Here is a 25,072-nt window from a genome sequence, read left to right on the forward strand (position 1 = left end):
GGTATTTTAACACTTTCCATGCACTAATTCAACCACCAGTCTTTGGGGGGTAGTTATCAAGCCGTCTACTTTTCTGACTTCGCCGGCACAATACGCCCGCCTAAGCTCGCCTACCTTCGCCGCCGCGGACCTTGAATACGTTCGCCTAAGTTATCAAAAAAAGCTGTCAAAAAGCCGAGGGGCGATGAGCAGCGGACTGTGAGAGTTATCACTCGTCCAATCTCGCTGCCCTTCGGCTTTTTCCCAGCTTTATTGCTAGCCTGTCACTAAGCACCCACACTAAACTACACTGTTCTATCCCTATACCGGCGCCCCCGGAGCCTCCCGCAACTCAATAAAGTTACTAACCCCTAAACCGCCGCTCCTAGACCCTGCCGCAACTCTGATAAATGTATTAACCCCTAAACCGCCGCTCCTAGACCCCGCCGCAACTCTTATAAATGTATTAACCCCTAAACCGCCGCTCCCGGACACCGCTGCCACCTACAGTATACCTAGTAACCCCTATCCTGCCCCCCCTACACCGTCGCCCTCTATAATAAAATTATTAACCCCTATCCTGCTGATCCCGCACCTCGCCGCAACTAAATAAATAGTTTAACCCCTAAATCGCTGCTCCCTGAACCCGCCGCAACCTATATTAAACCTATTAACCCCTATCCTGCCCCCCCTACACTGTCGTCACCTATAATAAATTTATTAACCCCTATCCTGCCCCCCCTACACCGTCGTCACCTATAATAAATTTATTAACCCCTATCCTGCCCCCCACTACACCGCCGCCACTGTAATAAAATTGTTAACCCCTAAACCTAAGTCTAACCCTAACGCCCCCCTAACTTAAATATTAATTAAATAAATCTAAATAATATTTCTATTATTAACTAAATTAATCCTATTTAAAACTAAATACTTACCTGTAAAATAAACCCTAAGATAGCTACAATATAAATAATAATTATATTGTAGCTATCTTAGGATTTATATTTATTTTACAGGTAACTTTGTATTTATTTTAGCTAGGTAGAATAGTTATTAAATAGTTATTAACTATTTAATAACTACCTAGCTAAAAGAAATACAAAATTACCTGTAAAATAAATCCTAACCTAAGTTACAATTAAACCTAATACTACACTATCATTAAATTAATTAAATAAACTACCTACAAATAACTACAATTAAATACAATTACATAAACTAACTAAAGTACAAAAAATAAAAAAATAAGTTACAAACATTTTAAAAATATTACAACAATTTTAAGCTAATTACACCTAATCTAAGCCCCCTAATAAAATAACAAACCCCCCAAAATAAAAAAATGCCCTACCCTATTCTAAATTAAATAAAGTTCAAAGCTCTTTTACCTTACCAGCCCTTAAAAGGGCCATTTGTGGGGGCATGCCCCAAAAAGTTCAACTCTTTTGCCTGTAAAAGAAAAATACAACCCCCCCCAACATTAAAACCCACCAACCACATACCCCTAATCTAACCCAAACCCCCCTTCCAAAAACCTAACACTAATCCCCTGAAGATCATCCTACCTTTAGTCGTCTTCACTCAGCCGAGCAGCGATGGAACCGAAGTGGACATCCGGAGCGGAAGAAGTTAATCCTCCAAGCGGCGCTGAAGAAATCTTCCATCCAATGAAGTCATCATCCAGGCGGCGATGAAGAAGTCTTCGATCCGGGCGATGTCATCTTCAAAGAGGCGCTGAAGAGGTCTTCTATCCGGGCGATGTCATCTTCCAAGCCGGGTCTTGAATCTTCCTCCCGCCGACGCGGAACCTCCTTCTTCACCGACGGACTACGACGAATGAAGGCTCCTTTAAGGGACGTCATCCAAGATGGCGTCCCCCCAATTCCGATTGTATATGGTGTGCTTTGATGCCTTTGAAGCAACTGTTTTAGCTCAAGAAAATTGGAGAAAGTGTATGGTGGTAATTTTTCAATTTTCATTTTTACAGACACATTGCTTTTTTACTATGATTTAGGAGAGACTGTTGTAAGTTTTTGCAAAAGAATACTTCAGGTTGTTTTCTGCAAGGTACCCCGAGTACACCTATGCCCCCCATACATAGGTTTGCCAGGATTTTGGGAAGGTTCAGTTACAATTTTATGACTTGTGATTTTAGTTATTACAAATGAGAGTATTTCTTCTGATAGGCCTATCTTTAGTTTGGGGCCTATCGCATACCCCACTTTTATTTATTGCCATGAAAGTGTATATTTTTTAAATGTTGACACCCCAAGGTATTGTATATGGTGTGCTTTGATGCCTTTGAAGCAACCGTTTTTAGCCCAAAAAATTGGAGAAAGTGTATGGTGGTAATTTTTAAATTTTCATTTTTACAGACACATTGCTTTTTGACTATGATTTAGGAGAGACTGTTGTAAGTTATTGCAAAAGAATACTTCAGGTTGTTTTCTGCAAGGCACCTGAGTACACCTATGCCCCCCATGCATAGGTTTGCCAGGATTTTGGGAAGGTTATGTTACAATTTTATGACTTGTGATTTTTAAAAAAAACATAATTTATGTAAGAATTTACCTGATAAATTCATTTCTTTCATATTGGCAAGAGTCCATGAGCTAGTGATGTATGGGATATACATTCCTACCAGGAGGGGCAAAGTTTCCCAAACCTCAAAATGCCTACAAATACATCCCCCACCACACCCACAATTCAGTTTAACGAATAGCCAAGAAGTGGGGTGATAAGAAAGGAGCGAAAGCATCAACAAGGAATTGGAATAATTGTGCTTTAAACAAAAAAAATCATAACTAGAAATGTGCGATTTGTTTCGGATCAATTCGGCCAAATTCGGTAAATTCAGAGATTCGGATCGATTAGAATTTCCAAATTAAAATACTGCAGAATCTACGAATAAATCTGAATTAGTTCAGATTTATTCGGTAGATTCGGATGGCAATGGATTACACTAGTAATGTACAGTATATTAGGTTATATCACTCTGCTATGGATTACACCTAATATACAGTACATAATACTAGTCTAATACACAGCATATCCCACCTAACAACACATACCGAAATTCCGAATTTCCGAACCGAACCCAGCCAAATTTATTCAAATCCGAATGAATCCGAAACAAATTCATTCAAATTTTTCTGAATTTTAATCGATCCGAACCGAAACAAATTTTTCGATCATGCACAAGTCTAATCATAACCACCATAAAAAGGGTGGGTCTCATGGACTCTTGCCAATATGAAAGAAATTAATTTATCAGGTAAATTCTTACATAAATTATGTTTTCTTTCATGTAATTGGCAAGAGACCATGAGCTAGTGACGTATGGGATAGCAAATACCCAAGATGTGGAACTCCACGCAAGAGTCACTAGAGAGGGAGGGATAAAAATAAAATAAAATTAATCCACAACCCAAATCAAAAGTTTTAATCTTTATAATGAAAAAAAATGAAATTATAAGCAGAAGAATCAAACTGAAACAGCTGCCCAAAGTACTTTTCTACCAAAAACTACTTCTGAAGAAGAGAAAACATCAAAATGGTAGAATTTAGTAAAAGTATGCAAAGAAGACCAAGTTGCTGCTTTGCAAATCTGTTCAACAGAAGCTTCATTCTTAAAAACCCAGGAAGTAGAAACTAACCTAGTAGTAATCCTCTGAGGCGGGGATTTACCCAACTCCAAATAAGCATGATGAATCAAAGCTTTAACCAAGATGCCAAAGAAATGGCAGAAGCCTTCTGACCTTTCCTAGAACCAGAAAAGATAACAAATAGACTAGAAGTCTTTCTGAAATCTTTAGTAGCTTCAACATAATATTTCAAAGCTCTTACCACATCCAAAGAATGTAAAGATCTCTCCAGAGAATTCTTAGGATTAGGACACAACGAAGGGACAACAATTTCTCTACTAATGTTGTTGGAATTCACAACTTTAGGTAAAAATTTAAATGAAGTCCGCAAAACCGCCTTATCCTGATGAAAAATCAGAAAAGGAGACTCGCAAGAAAGAGCAGATAATTCAGAAACTCTTCTAGCAGAAGAGATGGCCAAAAGGAACAATACTTTCCAAGAAAGTAATTTAATGTCCAGAGAATGCATAGGCTCAAACGGAGGAGCCTTTAAAGACCTCAAAACCAAATTAAGACTCCAGATTGACTTAATGACAGGCTTGATACAAACCAAATCCTGTACAAAACAATGAATATCAGGAAGATTAGCAATTTTTCTGTGGAACAGAACAGAAAGAGCAGAGATTTGTCCTTTCAAGGAACTTGCAGACAAACCCTTATCTAAACCATCCTGAAGAAACTGTAAAATTCTAGGAATTCTAAAAGAATGCCAAGAGAATTTGAGAAGAACACCATGAAATGTAAGTCTTCCAAACTAGGTAATACATCTTATTAGTATTATTATTATAGTATTAATCACTGTGTCAGAGAAACCTCTATGACTAAGCACTAAGCGTTCAATTTCCATACCTTCAAATATAATGATTTTAGATCCTGATGGAAAAATGGGCCTTGAGATAGGAGGTCTGACATTAATGGAAGTAGCCAAGGTTGGCAACTGGACATCGGAACGAGATCCGCATACCAAAACCTGTGTGGCCATGCTGGGGCCACCAGCAGTACAAACGAACGCTCCATTATGATTTTGGAAATCACTCTTGGAAGAAGAACTAGAGGCGGAAAGATATAAGCAAGTTAATAACTCCAAGGAAGTGTCAACGCATCCACTGCTTCCGCCTGAGGATCCCTGGACCTGGACAGATACCTGGGATGTTTCCTGTTTAGATGAGAAGCCATCAGATATATTTCTGGAAGCCCCCACATCTGAACAATCTGAAAAAACACATCTGGGTGAAGAGACCACTCTCCTGGATGTAGAGTCTGGCGACTGAGATAATCCGCTTCCCAATTGTCTATACCTGGGATATGGACCGCAGAAATTAGACAGGAGCTGGATTCCACCCATGCAAGTATTCAAGATACTTCTTTTATAGCTTGAGGACTGTGAGTCCCACCTTTATGATTGACATACGCCACAGTTGTGACATTGTCTGTCTGAAAACAAATAAATGGTTCTCTCTTCAGAAGAGCTCAAAACTGAAGAGCTCTGAGAATCGCACGGAGTTCAAAAATATTGATTGGTAATCTCACCTCTTGAGATTTCCAAACCCCCTGCGCTGTCAGAGATCCCCAGACAGCTCTCCAACCTGAAAGACTCGCATCTGTTCAGATCACAGTCCAGGCTGGACGAACAAAAGAGGCCCCTTGAACTAAACGATGGTGCTCTAACCACCAAGTCAGAGATAGTCGAACATTGGGATTTAAGGATATTAATTGTGATATATTTGTATAATCCCTGCACCATTGGTTCAGCATACAAAGATGAAGAGGTCTCATGTGAAAATGAGCAAAGGGGATCGCGTCCGATGCTGCAGTCATGAGACCTAAAACCTCTATGCACATAGCTACTGAAGGGAATGATTGAGACTGAAGGTTTCGACAAGCTGTAACTAATTTCAGATGTCTCTTGTCTGTTAGAGACAAAGTCAGGGATACTGAATCTATTTGGAAACCTAAAAAAGGTTACCCTTGTCTGAAGAATCAAATAACTTTTTGGTAAATTGAACCTCCAACCATGTCTTTGAAGAAACAACACTAGTTGATTTGTGTGAGATTCTGCAGAGCAAGTACCAAGATATAATCCAAATAAGGACACACCGCAATACCCCGCTCTCTGATTACAGAGAGTAGGGCACCGAGAACCTTTGAAAAGATCCTTGGAGCTGTTGCTAGGCCAAAAGGAAGAGCAACAAACTGGTAATGCTTGTCTAGAAAAGAGAATCTCAGGAACTGATAGTGATCTGGATGAATCAGAATATGAAGATATGCATCCTGTAAGTCTATTGTAGACATATAATGCCCTTGCTGAACAAAAGGCAGAATAGTCCTTATAGTCACCATTTTGAATGTAGGTATTCTTACATAACGATTCAAAATGTTTAGATCCAGAACTGGTCTGAAAGAATTCTCCTTCTTTGGAACAATGAACAGATTTGAATAAAACCTCAGACCCCGTTCCTGAAAAGGAACTGGCACAATTACCCCAGATAACTCCAGGTCTGAAACACACTTCAGGAAAGCCTGAGCCTTTACTGGGTTCACTGGAATGCGTGAGAGAAAGAAACTTCTCACAGGCAGTCTTACTTTGTTTCTCAAGGGTACAGAATAGGTTTCAATGTTCTGAATCCAATGATTTTGGATTGAATTGATCCAAACATCCTTGTAAAATCTTAGTCTGCCCCCTACCAGCTGCGCTGGAATGAGGGCCGCACCTTCATGCGGACTTGGGGGCTGATTTAGATCTTTTAAATGGCTTGGATTTAATCCAGACTGGAGAAGGCTTCCAATTGGAAACCATTCCCTTAGGGGAAGGGTCGGGTTTCTGTTCCTTATTTTGACGAAAGGAACGAAAACGGTTAGCAGCCTTAAATTTACCCTTAGATTTTTTATCCTGAGGCAAAAAAGCTCCCTTCCCTCCAGTAACAGTTGAAATAATAGAATCCAACTGAAAACCAAATAATTTATTACCTTGGAAAGAGAGAGATAACAACGCTGATTTAGAAGTCATATCAGCATTCCAAGATTTAAGCCATAAAGCTCTTCTAGCTAATATAGCTAAAGACATATATCTGACATCAATTCTAATGATATCAAAAATGGCATCAGAAATGAAATTATTAGCATGTTGAATTAGCTTAACAATGCTATACACATTATGATCTGGTACTTGTTGTGCTAAAGTTTCCAACCAAAAAGTTGAAGCAGCAGCAACATCAGCCAAAGAAATAGCAGGCCTAAGAAGATGACCTGAACATAAATAAGCCTTCCTTAGATAATATTCAAGTTTCCTATCTAAAGGATCTTTAAAAGAAGTACTATCTGCCGTAGGAATAGTAGTATGTTTAGCAAGAGTAGAGATGGCCCCATCAACTTTGGGGATCTTTTCCTAAAACTCCAATCTATCATTCTGCAAAGGATACAGTTTCTTAAACCTTGAAGAAGGAGTAAAAGAAGTACCCAGTCTATTCCATTTCCTAGAAATTACATCTGAAATAGCATCAGGAACTGGAAAAACCTCTGGAATAACTACATGAGGTTTAAAAACCAAATGTAAACGTTTACTGGTTTTAATATCAAGAGGACTAGTCTCCTCCATATCTAATGCAATCAACACCTCCTTTAATAAGGAACGAATATACTCCATTTTAAATAAGTATGAAGATTTGTCAGTGTCAATATCTGAGGCAAAATCTTCTAAACCAGATAGATCCTTATATAGATTTATGAGAAGTTTTAAAAGACCTTTTACGTTTATTAGAAGGTGGCATGACAGACAAAGCCTTCTGAATGGGATTAGAAACAAATTCTCTCACATTAACAGGAATATCCTGAGCATTAGATGTTGAAGGAACAACAACAGGTAATGGATTATTACTAATGGAAATATTGTCTTCATTTGAAAGTTTATCATGACAATTAACACAAACTACAGCCGGAGGAACAGTTACCACAAGTTTACAACAAATGCACTTAGCTTTGGTAGAACCAACATCAGGTAGCAGGATTCCAATAGTAGATTCTGAGACAGGGTCAGATTGAGACATCTTGCAATATGTAATAGAAAAAATAACATATAAAGCAAAATGATCAATTTCCATATATGACAGTTTCAGGAATGGGAAAACATGCAAACAAAATAAGCCTCTGGAAACCAGAAGCAAAATGAAATAAGGACTTAAATAATGTCAAAAATCTGGCGCCAAGTATGACGCCCACAACTGCCAAAATATTTTTTGGCGCCAAGAACGTCTGCAAAAAACACGAGCGTCATAGAAGATGCAACTACGTGAAAACTCCCGGCGCCAACTAAGACGCCGGAAATGCCGAAAATGCCGAAAATACATCAACAAACGTAATTCTCGCGCCAAAAAAGTCTCACGCCAAGAACGATGCAATAAATTATAGCATTTTGCGCTGCCGCGAACAGCCCGCAATTTAGAAAAGAGAGTCAATTTGAAAATTTCAGGTAAGAATTTTTTTTTTTTTTTTTATAGGCATTTCCCAAAATGAAACTGACAGTCTGCAAGAAGGAAATATACTGATTAACCTGAATCATGGCAAATATAAGTACAAAACATATATTTAGAACTTTACATATAAAGTGCCAAACCATAGCTGAGAGTGTCTTAAATTAAAGAAAACATACTTACCAAAAGACACTCATCTACATAAAGTAGATAGCCAAACCAGTACTGAAACAAGAATCAGTAGAGGTAATGGTATATAAGAGTATATAGTCAATATGAAAAGGGAGGTAGGAGATGAATCTCTACGACCGATAACAGAGAACATATGAAATAGATCCCCGTTAGGATGACCATTATATTCAATAGGTAATACTCCCTTCACATCCCTTTGTCATTCACTGCACTCTGAGAGGAACCAGGCTTCAGCATGCTGAGAAGCACATATCAACGTAGAAATCTAGCACAAACTTACTTCACCACCTCCATAGGATTCAAAGTTTGTAAAACTGAATTGTGGGTGTGGTGGGGGTTGTATTTGTAGGCATTTTGAGGTTTGGGAAACTTTGCCACTCCTGGTAGGAATGTATATCCCATAGGTCACTAGCTCATGGACTCTTGCCAATTACATGAAAGAAATGAGAGTATTTCTTCTAATAGGCCTATCTTTAGTTTGGGGCCTATTGCATATCCCACTTTTATTTATTGCCATGAAAGTGTATATTTTTGAAATGTTGACACCACAAGGTATTGTATATGGTGTGCTTTGATGCCTTTGAAACAACCATTTTAGCCCAAAAAATTGGAGAAAGTGTATGGTGGTAATTTTTTCAATTTTCATTTTTACAGACACATTGCTTTTTGACTATGATTTAGGAGAGACTGTTGTAAGTTATTACAAAAACATACTTCAGGTTGTTTTCTGCAAGGCACCCTGAGAACACCTATGTCCCCCATGCATAGGTTTGACAGGGGTTTTGGTTAAAAAAAAAAAACAGGCCCAATTTTAGAAAAAAGTAGTAGTGAAATGTAAAAATCTGGCACAGTAAAAGTACAAAAACATCTAACAGTAAACATAACCAAAAAAATAAAATAACAGCAAATGTATTTATTTATTTTTAAAAATTGACCATTTTATGGTACCGCTTGAAGCAGTCCCCAATGCAAAGTGCAGGCTGTCCAGGGCAATCAGGACAGTCATATATGGTGTCCCTTCTCTTCCCCCTCTTGGTACAGACTCTGCATTTTTTTTATGGTTTCTGCTTTGCAGCAGTAGGGGGGATTTTAAAAATAAAATGGGTAGCCCCAACTCTGCTCTCTCCCTTCACCGCCCTCTGGGGTTTGCTTTTTTTGAACAACAAAAAAGCGTTGTGGGTTGCAATCTGCATTAGGTAAATTGCAACCTTTTTGTACCAGGCCCTTGTCTTCCGCATAATTAGGTAGGGCTGCAGCAGCTTATCTGCCAGATCAACCCCACCCATATGCTGGTTATAAGACTTGATGCACACTGGCTTCCTTATGATCTCAGCTCTGCCACGTACAGAAACCGCCACCATCCTCTCTGTGTGGATGGTGGTAAGAAGGTATACATCCTTCTTGTCTCTGTACTTAAGTGCCAACAGCTCCTCTTGGCGCAGAGCTGAGGTCTCCGCCCCCCCTTCGTAGTCGGGTGCGTACAAGTTGTCCTGGGAAACCTGCGCGGTTCTTTTTAATTGTACCGCAAGCTACTGTATCAAAGAAATACAGTAGCTTGAACAAAAGGACACTTGTATAAAAATTGTCCAAGTACAAGTGATACCCTTTGTTCATTAGGGGTAATATCAGGTCCCAGACAATCTTGCCAGTGGTTCCCATATGTTCTGGGCAACCTGGAGGGTCAAGGTGGCTATCCTTTCCCTCATACACCCGGAAGGCCTGAGTATACCCAGTCTCGCTCTCACAGAGCTTATACACCTTTACCCCATATCTGGAGTGCTTGGAAGGAATATACTGCTTGAATCCCAGCCTTCCCTTATACTTCATTAGGGATTCATCAACGCATATATTCCTTCCAGGTGTATAAGCCTCTGCAAACCTGGCAGAAAAGTGGGTAATCACGGGGCGGATTTTATACAGCCTGTCAAATTGGGGATGCTCCCTAAGGGGGCACAGGCTGTTGAAGTTGAAGTGCATGAAATGCAGAATCATTTCATACCTCTTCCTCGACATAGTCTGGGAGAAAATGGGGGTAGAGCAGATGGGGCTACTGCTCCAGTAGGAGCGAATAGAAGGTTTCTTTATGATGCCCATCAGCATAGTCAATGCCCAGAAATTTTTGAATTCTGGCACATTGATGGGGGCCCATTGCTTCTTTGCCAAATATGTTCCAGGCTTTGCAGCACGGAACTGATAAGCATATTAATTAGTTTGGGCGACAATGTTCCCCAATACATCATCGACCAGAAACACTTCCAGAAACTGTTGGGGGCTAATACTTGTCACATCTATATTTATGCCAGAATTTGCTGTGAAGGGTGGGATATCTAGCCTCTGGAGATGAGGCATTACCCACTCTTCAGCAGCAATGGCAGCAACACGCCTCCTTCTGGCAGAGGGGTAGCAGGGGGGCTAGCAGCCACAGATACATCACTATCAGTTGAGACTGCATCTAGTGATGTATCTGAGCATATCAAAAAATAGGAAATGGAAATGGGAGAGTATAGAGGGGATATTAAGCACTCTTATACCTATCACTTGTAATAAGCTGTAAAATTACAGCATGAAATATCTGCTAGCGAATAATAAATGTATATACTGGTATTAAAACCTATAATCTTTATTAAGGAATTTATTTAAAAATTAATGACTTAGGTGATAAACATCACCTATCATTACCCACACAGATATATTACCTAAAGGTACACCACAATTACTGCACTGCTGCTATCATGTCACCCCCCTGTATTCCAGGCCGATATCAGGAACAGTCGGCTTCAGGTGCCAGGGGTAGCATAAGGCAACAGTTAATGCAGCAAAAATAATTATAAGTGGTATAAGTTAAGTAAAAAAAGTAGTTTAAAAACAAGTTGAACTACACATGTGTAGTACATATGTGTAGTTCAACTTGTTTTTAAACTACTTTTTTTACTTAACTTATACCACTTATAAGTTAAGGACACGGCCTCTCAACTACACATTTTCTGCTACTCATTTCACGGAATTATCAACAATATTCAATTCCTCCATACCCATTTTTCGTTGTCGTCTCAACACTAAGCTTTACCTCTCTACTTTCATGTTTCTCCATTTCCTTTTCTTAGTACTTTGTGTTTTTCTCTTTCAAACCACTTGGCTTATTGGATCTGTAAGTTCCCTATATCTTCCCCAGAGCTGCCAGCACTAGGTACAGTTTGCTGGAGTTGATGTGTTTAGAGTTCTCCTCCCCTGAACAATTTGATTTAAATCCCTAGTCAGTAACATTTAATTTAAACACAGTAAAATAGAAAAGTGGATATGCCAGTATGAGGTGTATCCAAAAGACCAGGAGATAAGCACCTTCTCATTAAATGATCACAAGGAAACAACGGTTAATATGCAAAGTAAAACATTATTTATAAAATAATGAATCGATAAACATAAAGCACATAGATCGACACATAGACACACAAAACAACACATGGGCCCCTCACACACAAGAAAGAGTGACCTAGCCAGCTGGGAAAGTCATTAATTGTGCACTATATAAGCAGCAAAAAAGTCAATGCCGTTATGGTGTAGTATAACCTCTGTGCTTGTCATGTCACAAATGTATAATAATGGCAATCTGAACAGCAGATGATGTCCTACAAATGTAACAAAACAAGCAAGTGGAACAGTAGGCACATAAGGAGACAGTCATTTAAAGTGCATGCAGGAAAAGGCACTCAAGAAAGCACTTAAAGTTTGCTGTAGCCCTGTGTGGGGTATCCACATGAGCGTATATTGTTCGTAGTATGGGAGAGTAAGTCACTGTCAGCAGGAGCTACCACCTCCTCCAGTAGCTACAATAGCCGGTTATATTACCTCTCCTTAACGGATGTCATGGACAGATGACTAATGGAAATAAGTAAACCCACTTCTCCACACAGGGAAAGTTATCAGCTGAATTCAGTGGGGGGATCCCATGGACGTAAGAGGCAATAAGATGGAGCTGTACTGCCCCCCCCCTCTTCTGGCCCACTCTCTATCATCTCTCTATCATTGTGAACAGTAAAAAGAGTCTTGATAAAGGCCTAGTTTTAGGCCGAAACGCGTCGACAGAATCAAAGTAAGCACATTACCTATATATTTACTTAACAGTTGATATACTCTGCAATTTTGTCTTTTTCTTTTTTTTTCCACAGGTTTTTTATTTCTATTTTGTTTTTATACTATTGTACTCTCTTCCATTCACTGGTGCTACATGGTTATCTAAAGGGACTTGGAACTCACTTCACCTTTATATATGATGACTGATTACTATTTTGAACACTGAGTATATTTTTTGAACACAGAGATTTTTTCACTTTTTTCACTTATCCACCTATTTTTATATTTTTTTCATCATTTTTTTCACACATGTTATTTTGGAATTACTAGTATCAACACTAACACATTTGATTTTTTTACTTATACTCTTGGATGATGTGATATTGACACTGACACATTGAACTACATATTTTTTCCAGGATTGACTTTGACCCCTATAACGAACGAACTACGCCAGCCCACTGTTATTTTTATTGTGTGTACTTCTATTGTGCATATTTTTATTGTGCATATTTCGATTTTCTTCATATCAGCTATTTTTTGTGCATTTTTATTGTACATATTTCGATTTTCCTCATATCAATTGTTTACCTTAATCTGTACTATCATTGTTTTTAGCTGTATTACCACTGTTTTAGCCATAGCCATACATTAATGTATTATTTATTATCTGTACTAGGTATTTATGCACTAGATATTATTGATTATATGTACTAGGTATCTATGTACTAGGTATTATTGATAACAGTGCTACATTTTATTTTATGTGCTAGGTATTATTTATTAAAGTGTATATTTTACTTATCTACCTCAGCCTTTTTGGCGCTCCCCTCACTCTTTTTACTGTTCAGAATTTTTGGGGTTCACTAGGGAACTCACTGAGGAGAGCTAGATGTATCCTCAATTGCGCGGGGTACACTTCACTATATCAACATCTCTCTATATCAACATCTCTCTATCATTCACTGACATCTCTCTCTATTTCCATTTGACCTTAGATTTCCTAACTCTGGGACTACTGTTCTTCCATCTGAATCCTTGCACCTAGCTACTACCACATTTTCTCTTAATGTATTTTTCTCCTCTCCATCTGACCCTTTTCCCCTTCCACTGTTCCTTTTTTATCATACATTAGCCTCTCTCTTATCACTAATTGGTCCCTTCTCAGCATTCCATGACCCATCTCTCATTTACTTATTCTGTCTTTTCTTCTTCTGACCCCTCTTTAATGCCATGACCCATCTCTCATTTACTTATTCTGGTGTTACTTCTTCTCACCCCTTCCTGTCCCATCCAATGACTACTCTCTGTCCCTCACACCCTTTTTCTTCAAACTCTTCCATCTTCCTCTGATACTTCTCTCAAATTTCATCTGATCTACCACCCTTTGACTTCTTCTCCTATAAAATTAACTTGAAAGATCATAAAAAATATAAGGAATAGTTGGGGGGGTTAACTTTAGGGATATAATTAGCTAATGAAAAAAATGTAACATACATATTTGAAATAAACATACCCTGTTAAAAGTCGTATACAAAAACATTAAGAAAATTACCATAAAATAAGATATTTAGGGAATAAAATGTATATCTTTCCAACATGAATACGATTAAATTTGTTATATGAACAATAGCCTTAAACTGTGGAGATGTGTCACAGGCAAAGTAAGCAGCTTTAACAAATCTTAATAAATAAGGAGGCTCTGAGGAATATGTAAGCAGACATCCCAACTCTCCTGGAAGTTCTGGGAGTCTCCCACATTGAAATAGTGACTCCCTGACACCCGCAAATTAAACACAAGATCCCGGAAAGAGCAGTGCCAGAGAAAATAAAATTTGTGCCTGCACTTTTCATTTCTACCTGTAGGTGTCACTGTTCTGTTATATCTCAAAGTAAATAGTTACTGCATTCATCTCTGGACTTTCTCCCCCCCTTCCTGATCTCTAGTGAGTTGCGAAACATAGCAGACCTGATACAGGTGAAATGTGCAGACTCCCATGCTGTATATTGTGCCAGACTCCCATACTTTATAGCTATACACTGGTTATATAGATATTTATACATGCAAGGTTCATCTTGTCTTTAGATGGGTGTTTTTTCCCCAACCTACTCTTTGTGATAACATTTTCAACTATATCATAATCAGAGCACTGAGGAATGCTAAATTGGGACAGGGGGGAACAGTTGGGGGGGCTGTTGAGGGGGGGCACCTCCCTGAAATGAGTTCTTTCAGGTTGGGTGCGAGACATAGCAGACCTGATACAGGTATACAGGTGAGATGTGCAGACTCTCATGCTGTATATTGTGCCAGACTTCCATGCTGTATATTGTGCCAGACTCCCATACTTTATAGCTATAGATATTTATACATGCAAAGTTCATCTTGTCTTTAGATGAGTGTTTTTTCCCCCCACATACTTTTTGTGATAACATTTTCAACTATTTCATAATCAAAGCACTAAGGAATTCTGAATTGGGACAGGGGGGGGGGGCAGTTGGGGGGGGGCACCTCCCTGAAATTAGTTATTTCATGTTGGGATGTCTGATGTAAGGTAGGGAGATATCATACAAAAGGAGACAATTGTAAAGTAAACTGATTGATGGTCTGTTTCTTATTTTCAATTATTTTCTTTTTCTGGTTAATTTGCTGTAACCCAAAATATATTCTAATTTAGATTTACCAGATATAAATAAATGTGTGCTTACCTTCCAGTGGTTTGTAGCAACATTTTTGTAAACTAATTCATACAGGACTTTGCATTGGATTGAGGTAGCTGCTGTGTTTGGAGGGTTCCATTTTATGTCCAAAACTCCTAAAAATCCAGGATCACTAATTGTCAGATTTGATGGTGGATCAACTGAAATTGAATGTGCTGAGGCTTCTAAATAAATAAACAAGATATCTATTTGCACAATACTTTAATTAGAGTAAAATACATATTAATTAAAAAGCAATATATTAGAGTAAATGCATTTCTCTTTGTATTATTCTTAACTGTAAAACTAAAACGATTACTAGTAAAGTTGTTTGTTGCTTTTTTAGGGGGAATTCAAAGTGTAAGGTGGTGTCCCTGTTGTCCCTTTTCAACAAAGGATTTCAAACTTGTATAAAGCCCTTTTGGCACTATATTGCAAACCTTTAAAAAAGCATTGTGTATGGTAGCAAGTTAGGACGTGTTTTCACAATATACTTGTTTTTTGTTTGTGACAAAATAAATCTTTCCCAGCTTGCAATATGTATACTGTAGTATTATAGAGGTGTTTTTGTTTTACCAATAGCTACAAATTTTGTCTAGGCATACTGTACTAGATTACAAGTGGAGCACAAAGTCACTTAGAAGAAGATGATATATATATATATATATCGAAAATAACTAATTGTGTAGTTCATTAACAAATCTAGACAGGCCAAAAGGCTTGTTTTTCCCATAGAAAACCTCTGAATTACATTGCTTACAATGCAGCAAAGGATTCTGGGTAGGATATGCAAATCAGGTTCACAATGACGCACTTTTTGGTGTGTCATTGTAAACCTCATTTGCATATATTACCCAGAATTCTTTGCTGCATTGGAAACAATGTAATTCAGAGGTTTTCTGTGGAAAAAAACAAGCCTTCTGGCCTGTCTAGATTTGTTAATGAACTACACAATGAGTTATTTTCTCTATATTTTGTGCGTAGTGGAGGATTTTAAACCCATTTTTTACCTCCCCCTAATTTTGAATTGTGTGTGTGTGTGTGATAATTTTATTTATTTATTTGTTGTTGTTTTTTAAGTGAAGAACAAAGCTATTTAAAGTATTGATATTTTATATGACAAGATGTTTGGCTGGGAAGGGTTCAAAGATTTGTGCACGTACATTTGTAAACATATATACACATACAGTCATGGCCAAAAATTTTGGCCCCCCTGCATTTTTGTCAGATAATGCACCACTTCGACCAGAAAATTGTCACAATTACAAATTTTTAGGCTTTCTCATGTTTATTTATTTTGTTTGTATTGGTATGACACAAAAAAGTAGAGAGAAAAAAAGCCAAATCTGACACTTTCCACACAAAACTCAAAAAATGGACTTGACAAAATTATTGGCACCCTCAATTTAATATTTAGTAGCACACCCCTTGGAAAAATAACTGAAATCAATTGCTTCCTGTAACCATCAATGAGTTTCCTACACCTCTCTTTTGGAATTTTGGACCTCTCTTTTTTCGCTTACTACTCCAGGTCTCTCAGATTGGAAGGGTTCCTTTTACCAACTGTTGTTTTGAGATCTCTCCACAGGTGCTCTATGGGATTGAGATCTAGACTCATTGCTGGCCAGTTCAGTACTCTCCAGTGCTTACAGTAATTGCCCTGCTGTAAGACCCATGACCTCTAATGGAGACCCAACTTTCTGACACTGGGCCCTACATTGCACTGCAAACAATCACAAATTTCTTTTAAAAAGACCATTATTTTCTTAGGCAGGGTCCATAAGTATAAAAAACAAACCAACAATGTTTCAAGCCTGCAATGGGTTCTTAGTCATATCATCTCAATTATGTACAGGTGTGCTTCTTTTATACCTGTGCACTTCTCATTAATTACAAGCTAAATTGTACTGCCATCATGTGGTCATTTTGTAGTATGCATGTATACAGTTTTACCTTCATTATTACCACATAAGCAGCTCAAGAATATACAAAATGCAATTTAAAATACAATAAAAAAACAAGCCTATACACCAAACCCATACACAAACAAATGTTACAATGATATCAGAATATTGCAGATATTTGTTTTTGTAGCAGTCTATTTATATAAACAGAGACCAGTCAAAATCTTTATTTAATCATTTTAGTATAAGGGAGTCAATTTTTTTTTTTTATCCAGAACATTTACTTCTTTTTGAGCAATAGTTCCCTATCACCTCCCCTCCTGGGTTTTATTGACATGATCAATCACTTGGAACCTAAGTTGTCTAATGTTATGACCCATGGAGTGGAAGTGAGAGGAAAGTGGTGCATCCTTATTTTTTACATTGCACCACAAAATTCTTTGGCAGTCTTCAGATTTCATAGTGCCATGCACACTGTCAAAAACAAAAGTAGTGCGTGCAGCACATTTTAAGAAAAAGTTCTGTTTAATTTGACCAGAGTGCCTGCACATCAAAAAGGGCTTTCTGGGGGGGAACTTCCGGGCGGCGGCCATTTATGGACGCGAAACTGTGAGCTGCTCACACCTTCCTGCTGTATTTACAGAATATCTCACGATATAGCCATCATCTGGGCTTCAAATTTGCATATTCATGACTTTCAAAGGTCCGTCTTTCATTTGAAGTCCTCCTCAGGATCGTTCAGCTCTTTTGTTTTCCTGAACTAGTTCGAGGCTGAGGCCTATTCAAAACACCCAGTGGCTTACCTTCTGGTTTCCACTGTTGCGCAGCACCCAACGTGGGCTGTTATACCTCCTGTAAAATATTGCTATGGAGACTACTACAGTTATTCTCGATGAACTACGCTGCCTGTTAGATGGCTACCTAACCGCATTTGAAGTGGCACTGCGCAGGGAACCTAATAGCAGCGGTGGCCGTGCTTCAGACCATTCTACTCCAATAGAATCACCCTTATTACAGCAGGGGAGTGGTGGCGCTTTGTGCCCCAGTGTTCGCTACTCACCTACACTGGACCCATGGCAGAGGCTGGTTTGGTGGAACCTGAGGTGGAACGTTGAGAGGCTGCAGCCGAGATTGTAGAGAATATTGCGGGACTTCATATGTCCATAACGGATGCAAAAAGCTCTCCAGCTGCGGGCCTCTTTTCCTTCACGTTGACTCTAGATGAATTGCCACCCAGACCTACAGAAATCCCAAGTTGAAGTTCCTCTTCAGAGGTTTGGACATGCAGCACCACAGACACTAATCCTATTGGGATCTAATTCTGCACAGCTTGGATGTCATCTTCCCACGGTTTCATCTCCAGCACGGCTACGAGTCATCAGGGTTCTTTATTCAGTCAGACCTCCAGACAAAAAGCGGATGCCACTACTCATTTACCCATTCAACCACCCGGTACAAGAAACAGACTGTTTCCTAACAACTTGTGGGACTAAAGTAGGCATCGGATTAACTCTAGAGGCCTGTTATTCTCTGTGGGGTTTGCATAGGGTCCGGCAGGCTTAGATAGATCTTACAAAGTCTCAGATATCAGACCTCAGATATATAACACGCCGACTTGTTGCCCATTGAAGCCTCTAATTATGCTTTTTTAAGTTTGATGTCAGAGGTATTTCTTTGCTATACAGTTTACTTACAGCATTAATTTTAATGTTGATATATGATATATTGTTCAAGTTTTTTGCATTTCAGTGACAGTGTTTCTTTTCCCCCCAACATATACTAAACACTATTACAAGCATCTTATTATATACCTTTTATATGGCGTTTCACAAAATGGAGAGTATGCCTTGCCCCGTGTTATTGCGCTGTATATTTTGCATATTACCTTGTAATGGAAATGGGATAATATGTGGGATTACAAATATGATATATTTACAAATGAAAAAGAAAAAAAAATATATAGAAATTTGCTATGTTTTGCAAATCAAAGCTGTACCCCTTGAAACTCATAGACCAGGTGCTAACTAAAGGGTCAAGTGAGTTTAATAGAAGAGATTCAATATTCAAGTGGTCACTGGTATTTTGTATCAACCATATAATTAGAGGGTTAGGTATTGTAGCATCATCATTACAGTATTCTAATCTTTGTTTTCAATGCTCCAACAGATTCTGCAGTTGCAGTAAAGACAAGGCAGACTGGGACAGACAGATTACAGGTCCAATCTCTACAGAGCGCTTATTATCAGATATTTGCTGCTCCATTTAATGTGATGCTTTTACTGTGTTTAGTTTATTTTTGGTAGAGAGGGTGATACAGCATCTTATCTCTGAACAATCCATTTTATCTATCTGTAGTTGGAACTTAGAGAATTAAACATTCACAATTTTTCCCTCAATCCTATATCTACAAGGTCATGTTACCTCTTGTTTGAGATGAGTATCTCTTTAATATCAGTTTCATGTATGTATGGTTTAAATTATTGCTGAGGAAGAGGGAGTCTAAACCTGGTGTATAATGGGTTAAGATACACCCATGCATAATCTACAAACAGTCTACTTGAATGTTTTTGTTGTTTTGAAAGGATGGCTAGTCCCTTTATTGCTAATTCCTCAGTTTTGCATGTCCAACACATGTGTTAATACAAATTTTACCTCTGTGATTGCCTTGTGTCTGGGCCTCTGGGGACTGCCCCCTTAGATCGGTTCTTTCGACAGACTTGCATTTTAGCCAATCAGTGCTGACTAGGGATGGGCGAATGTGTTTATATCCAAATTCAAATGTTAGAACGAATGTTATTGTAGAAATTCGATTTACATAATAGAATGTTGATAAGAACGACTATTCTTAAAAATTCGATTTTCGAATTTTATTTACAGTTTTCGAATGTCACATTCAAATTCGTATGCTACATTCGAATTCGAATGTTACATTCGAATATCACATTCGAATTTGAATATTACATTTTTAAAACACAATTGTAACATACATACATAGTAACATAGTAGATAAGGTTGAAAAAAGACTGAAGTCCATCGAGTTCAACCTATACAAATCTAAAATACTTACAAAAAGCTCCAGTTAAGCTTAAATAACCCCATTAAAATGTGACCCATTTAATACTAGCAATCCTATCCATGAATTTTGTTTATATACAGAAATTTATCCAGACTATTTTTAAATGTATCTATGGTATTGTCATTCACTACCTCCTTTGGTAATGAGTTCCACAATTTTATTGCTCTTACAGTGAAAAAACGTTTCCGTTGCAGGAGATTAAATCTCCTTTCCTCCAACCTTAAATTATGACCTCTTATCAGAAACAATTTTCTTGGAATAAAAAGAGCTTCTGCCATCTCTGTATATGGGCCTTGAATATATTTATATAAAGTAATCATGTCACCTCTCAAGCGCCTTTTTACTAAAGAGAACAGACCCAGTTTGGCTAGCCTCTCCTCATAGGTTAATTTCTCCAATCCCCTTATTAGCTTTGTGGCCCTTCTCTGAACTTTTTCTAGTTCTGCAATATCTTTTTTAGCAATCGGTCCCCAGAACTGCACTCCAAACTCAAGGTGAGGTCTTACCAGGGCTTTATATAATGACAGAATTATGCTTTCCTCCCTTGAATCAATGCCTCTTTTAATACATGCTAGTATCTTATTAGCCTTTGAAGCCGCTGCCCTGCATTGTGCACTCATCTTTAGCTTGTTATCTATTACTACTCCCAAATCCCTTTCCTCCTGTGTTTGGCTAAGTCTTGTCCCATTTAAAAAATACGTAGCCTGCTTATTTTTACTTCCAAAATGTAGAACCTTACATTTTTCCGTATTAAATCTCATTTTCCATTCACTTGCCCATAGTTCTAATTTTAGCAAATCCCTTTGTAAAGAGAGTTCGTCCTGCTCTGACCTAATGACCTTACTTAACTTAGTATCATCTGCAAAAATAGAGATGTCGCTATTTAATCCTTGCTCCAAGTCATTTATAAAAATATTAAAAAGAACAGGGCCCAGTACTGATCCCTGGGGGACGCCACTGATTACCTTTGTCCAATCTGAGTATGATCCATTTACTACTACTCGTTGCTCCCTATCTTTTATCCAGTTATTTATCTATGAGCTAACATTTTCAGCTATTCCCAGTCCCTTAATTTTGTGCATTAATCTCTCATGTGGCACTGTATCAAATGCCTTTGCAAAATCTAAGTATATCACATCAACTGATTCCCCTTTATCTATATTTTTACTTACTTCCTCGTAGAATCTAATTAGATTAGTTTGACATGATCTATTTCTCCTAAAGCCATGCTGATTAGAACTCATAATCTTGTTTACACGAATATGCTCATCAATATAATCCCTTATAATCCCTTCAAATATCTTCCCCACTATTGATGTCAGACTAACTGGTCTATAGCTTCCTGGATCATCCCTGCTTCCCTTTTTGAAGAGTGGCACCACATCAGCTTTACGCCAATCCTGGGGTACCATGCCTGAGGATAATGAGTCTTGAAACATTAAGAGTAAAGGTTTGTCTATAACAGTGCTAAGTTCACTTAACACCCTTGGGTGTATTCCATCTGGGCCTGGAGTTTTATTTACCTTAATATTTTTTAGTTTTTTCCTGATATCCTCTAAACAAAACCCAGTTAGTGGTATGGACTGGCATGTTCTATTCTGTTCCAAAGTATCATTCAATGGTTCCTCTCTTGTGTATACTGAAGAAAAAAACTGGTTTAGTACCTCAGCCTTCTCCCTGTCATTATTTATCATGCTACCCTCCACACATTTTAATGTACCTATATTATCCTTCTTAGATTTTTTGCTATTTATGTACTTAAAGAACCTTTTAGGGTTAGACTTAGAATCCTTGGCAATTAATTTTTCATTTTCAATTTTGGCTAATTTGATTGCTTTTTTGCATGCTTTGTTACATTCCTTATAAATATTGTATGCTGAGTCTGTACTATTTTCTTTTAATAATTTAAATGCCCTACGTTTTTTCCTAATTTCTCTTAACACATTTTTATTTAGCCATAACGGCTTAGTTTTTTTATTTTTATTTTTATAACCATATGGTATGTATTGATATGTATATTTATTTAACACATTTTTAAATATTATCCATTTATCCTCTGTATTTTTATTAGAAAATGCATTGTCCCAATTTATATTATTTAATGATTTCCTTAAATTGTTGAATTTTGCTTTCTTGAAATTAAAAGTCTTAGTTAAGCCTTTAAAACACTGCATATGAAAAGAGATTTCAAATGTGACCATGTTATGATCACTGTTACCCAAATGTTCTTTAACTTCTATGTTTGATATTATATCTGTATTGTTTGATAGCACTAAATCCAATATAGCTTTACTCCTAGTTGGCTCCTCTATTAATTGTGACAAGAAGTTATCCCTGAGAACATTTAAAAATCTATCCCCCTTAGCTGAATTACTAGTTTCATTGGCCCAGTTTATATCAGGGTAGTTAAAATCTCCTATAATTACAGCACTGTTATTAGCAGCCTTACCTATTTGGATAAGTATTTGAGTTTCCTCCGGGTCACTAATGTTGGGAGGCTTGTAGCATGTTCCTAGTAATATTTTTTTAGGATTTTTCCCCCCACTCTTTATTTCAACCCACAGGGTCTCTACATTGTCACTTGTATCATAAATATCTTCCCTTATTGTAGGTTTAAGGTCAGGTTTAATATACATGCAAATTCCTCCACCCCTTTTATTATTCCTGTCCCTCCTAAATAATGTATACCCCTCTAAGTTAACTGCCCAGTCATGTGAATCATCCCACCAAGTTTCAGTTATACTGATAACATCATAGTCCTCTTCTGCAACTAAGAGTGTCAGCTCCCCCATTTTACCTGTCATGCTTCTTGCATTTGTTGTCATACATTTAATTTTCATGTGCTTTCTGCTGATACTTGGTGTACTTTCCTCTATACTTTCTAATGTGACATTTCTTAAGTCATCCCTTCCTTGAGATATTAAGGGAGTGACATATTCAGAGACTGATCTCTCTGTTCTATTTTGTTCTAATTGACCCTCCCCCCCTTTGCCTAGTTTAATTGTAGTCTAGAAACACTATTTCGATTGTCACATTCAAATCGAATATCACATTCGAATAGAATTTCACATTCGAATTTGAATATTACATTTATAAAACACAGTATTAGACTAGAAATACTATTTCAAATTCGAATGTCACATTTGATTTGAATATCACATTTAAAACACAGTATTAGACTAGAAATACTATTTAAATTTCGAATGTGACATTCAAATTTGAATATTACATTTATTAAACACAGTTGTAGACTAGAAATACTATTTCAAATTTGAATGTCACATTCGAATGTCACATTCAAATCCGAATATTACATTTCAAAATTGAATGAATACATAGCTAAACATTCTATTATTCAAACAAATATTTTCAAATTTTATTGAAAAATTTGAAAACGAAAATTCGAAAATAGAATGTTAGAATGTTAAATAAACATTCGAAATTCGATTCGAACGAACACATGTATTAAAATTCATTTTAAATTTCGAATTTTTAGCAACATTCGCCCATCCCTAGTGCTGACTCATAAATAACTCCACAAGAGTGAGCACAATGTTATCTTTATGACACACATAAACTAACACTGTGTAACTGTGAAAAATTGTCAAAATGCACTGAGATAAGAGACGTCCTTCAACAGTTTAGAAATCAGTTTGAGCCTCCTAGGATTATCTTTCAAAAAAGGAATGCCAAGAAAACAAAGCAAATTATGAGAGTACAATTGAAAGTTGTTTGTAATTGCATGCTCTATTTGAATCATGAAAGTTTAATATTGACTTGACTATCCCTTTTAAATCCTGTCCCATGGAACCTTAACAGAATAAATTTATATGATTTCCATGATTGAGTGCAGCTGAGACTGTTGAAATAGTTTAGCTGCTGAACAGCTCAAGAACACTTGAAATCTGCCCTGTTAGGGTTCATTTGAGGGATGGAACAGAAATCCTTATCTAGACGGTCAAATGACCCCTCATTTGAAAGTGATCTCATGGATACATGGGTTTATTTTAACTTAGAGAGAGGGTCAGCCCCTCTCATACACGCACATTTATTACACTAAACATATATCTAACACATTAGAAATCTACCATTTTTAGACTGACCACATTACCCAAAGGGCCGAGTGAGCTTTAAGGTACTAGCTATGTCTAGCATGTGCAGGGTTATTTTTGTATACATTATGCAGGGGAACAATGGAGATATTCTTGAATTGCCTTAATGCATTCATCACTACCAGTTCTGATAGGATGCCAAAACTTTACTAAAATATTGTTATATATTGTTAAAAATGATCCCTACGGATTTTAGTTTTAAAAGGGGTCTACACAATATATGTATTTTTTAAAATAAGATCTTGACAGGGAGAAGGCTGAGATACTAAACCAGTTTTTTTCTTCAGTATACACAAGAGAGGAACCATTGGATGATACTTTGGAACAAAATAGAACATGCCAGCCCATACCATTAATTGGGTTATGTATAGAGGATATCAGGAACAAATTGGATAATATTAAGGTAAATAAAACTCCAGGCCCAGATGGAATACACCCAAGGGTGTTGAGGGAACTAAGCACTGTTATAGACAAACCTCTACTCTTAATTTTTCATTATCCTCAGGCATGGTACCCAAGGATTGGCGTAAAGCTGATGTGGTGCCACTCTTCAAAAAGGGAAGTAGGGATGATCCAGGAAGCTATAGACCAGTTAGTCTGACATCAATAGTGGGGAAGATATTTGAAGGGATTATAAGGGATTATATTGATGAGCATATTCATGTAAACAAGATTATGAGTTCTAATCAGCATGGTTTTATGAGAAATAGATCATGTCAAACTAATCTAATTAGATTCTATGAGGAAGTAAGTAAAAATATAGATAAAGGGGAATCAGTTGATGTGATATACTTAGATTTTGCAAAGGCGTTTGATACAGTGCCACATGAGAGATTAATGCGCAAAATAAAGGGACTGGGAATAGCTGAAAATGTTAGTTTGTGGATAAATAATTGGATTAAAGATAGGGAGCAATGAGTAGTAGTAA

At 37.4% G+C, this 25,072-nt stretch overlaps 1 protein-coding gene across 1 annotated transcript in view; it reads right to left on the bottom strand.

Annotated features, from left to right (window-relative positions):
• Positions 1–25,072, bottom strand: part of IL13RA2 (interleukin 13 receptor subunit alpha 2) — a 237,258-nt gene that overhangs the window by 133,132 nt on the left and 79,054 nt on the right. The window contains exon 3 of the mRNA XM_053700209.1: positions 15,062–15,237. Within this exon, the coding sequence (XP_053556184.1) occupies positions 15,062–15,237 (176 nt within the window). The remainder of the gene's footprint in view (positions 1–15,061; positions 15,238–25,072) is intronic.

This window comes from Bombina bombina, chromosome 1 (assembly GCF_027579735.1).
Source record: "Bombina bombina isolate aBomBom1 chromosome 1, aBomBom1.pri, whole genome shotgun sequence".
NCBI lineage: Eukaryota > Metazoa > Chordata > Amphibia > Anura > Bombinatoridae > Bombina > Bombina bombina.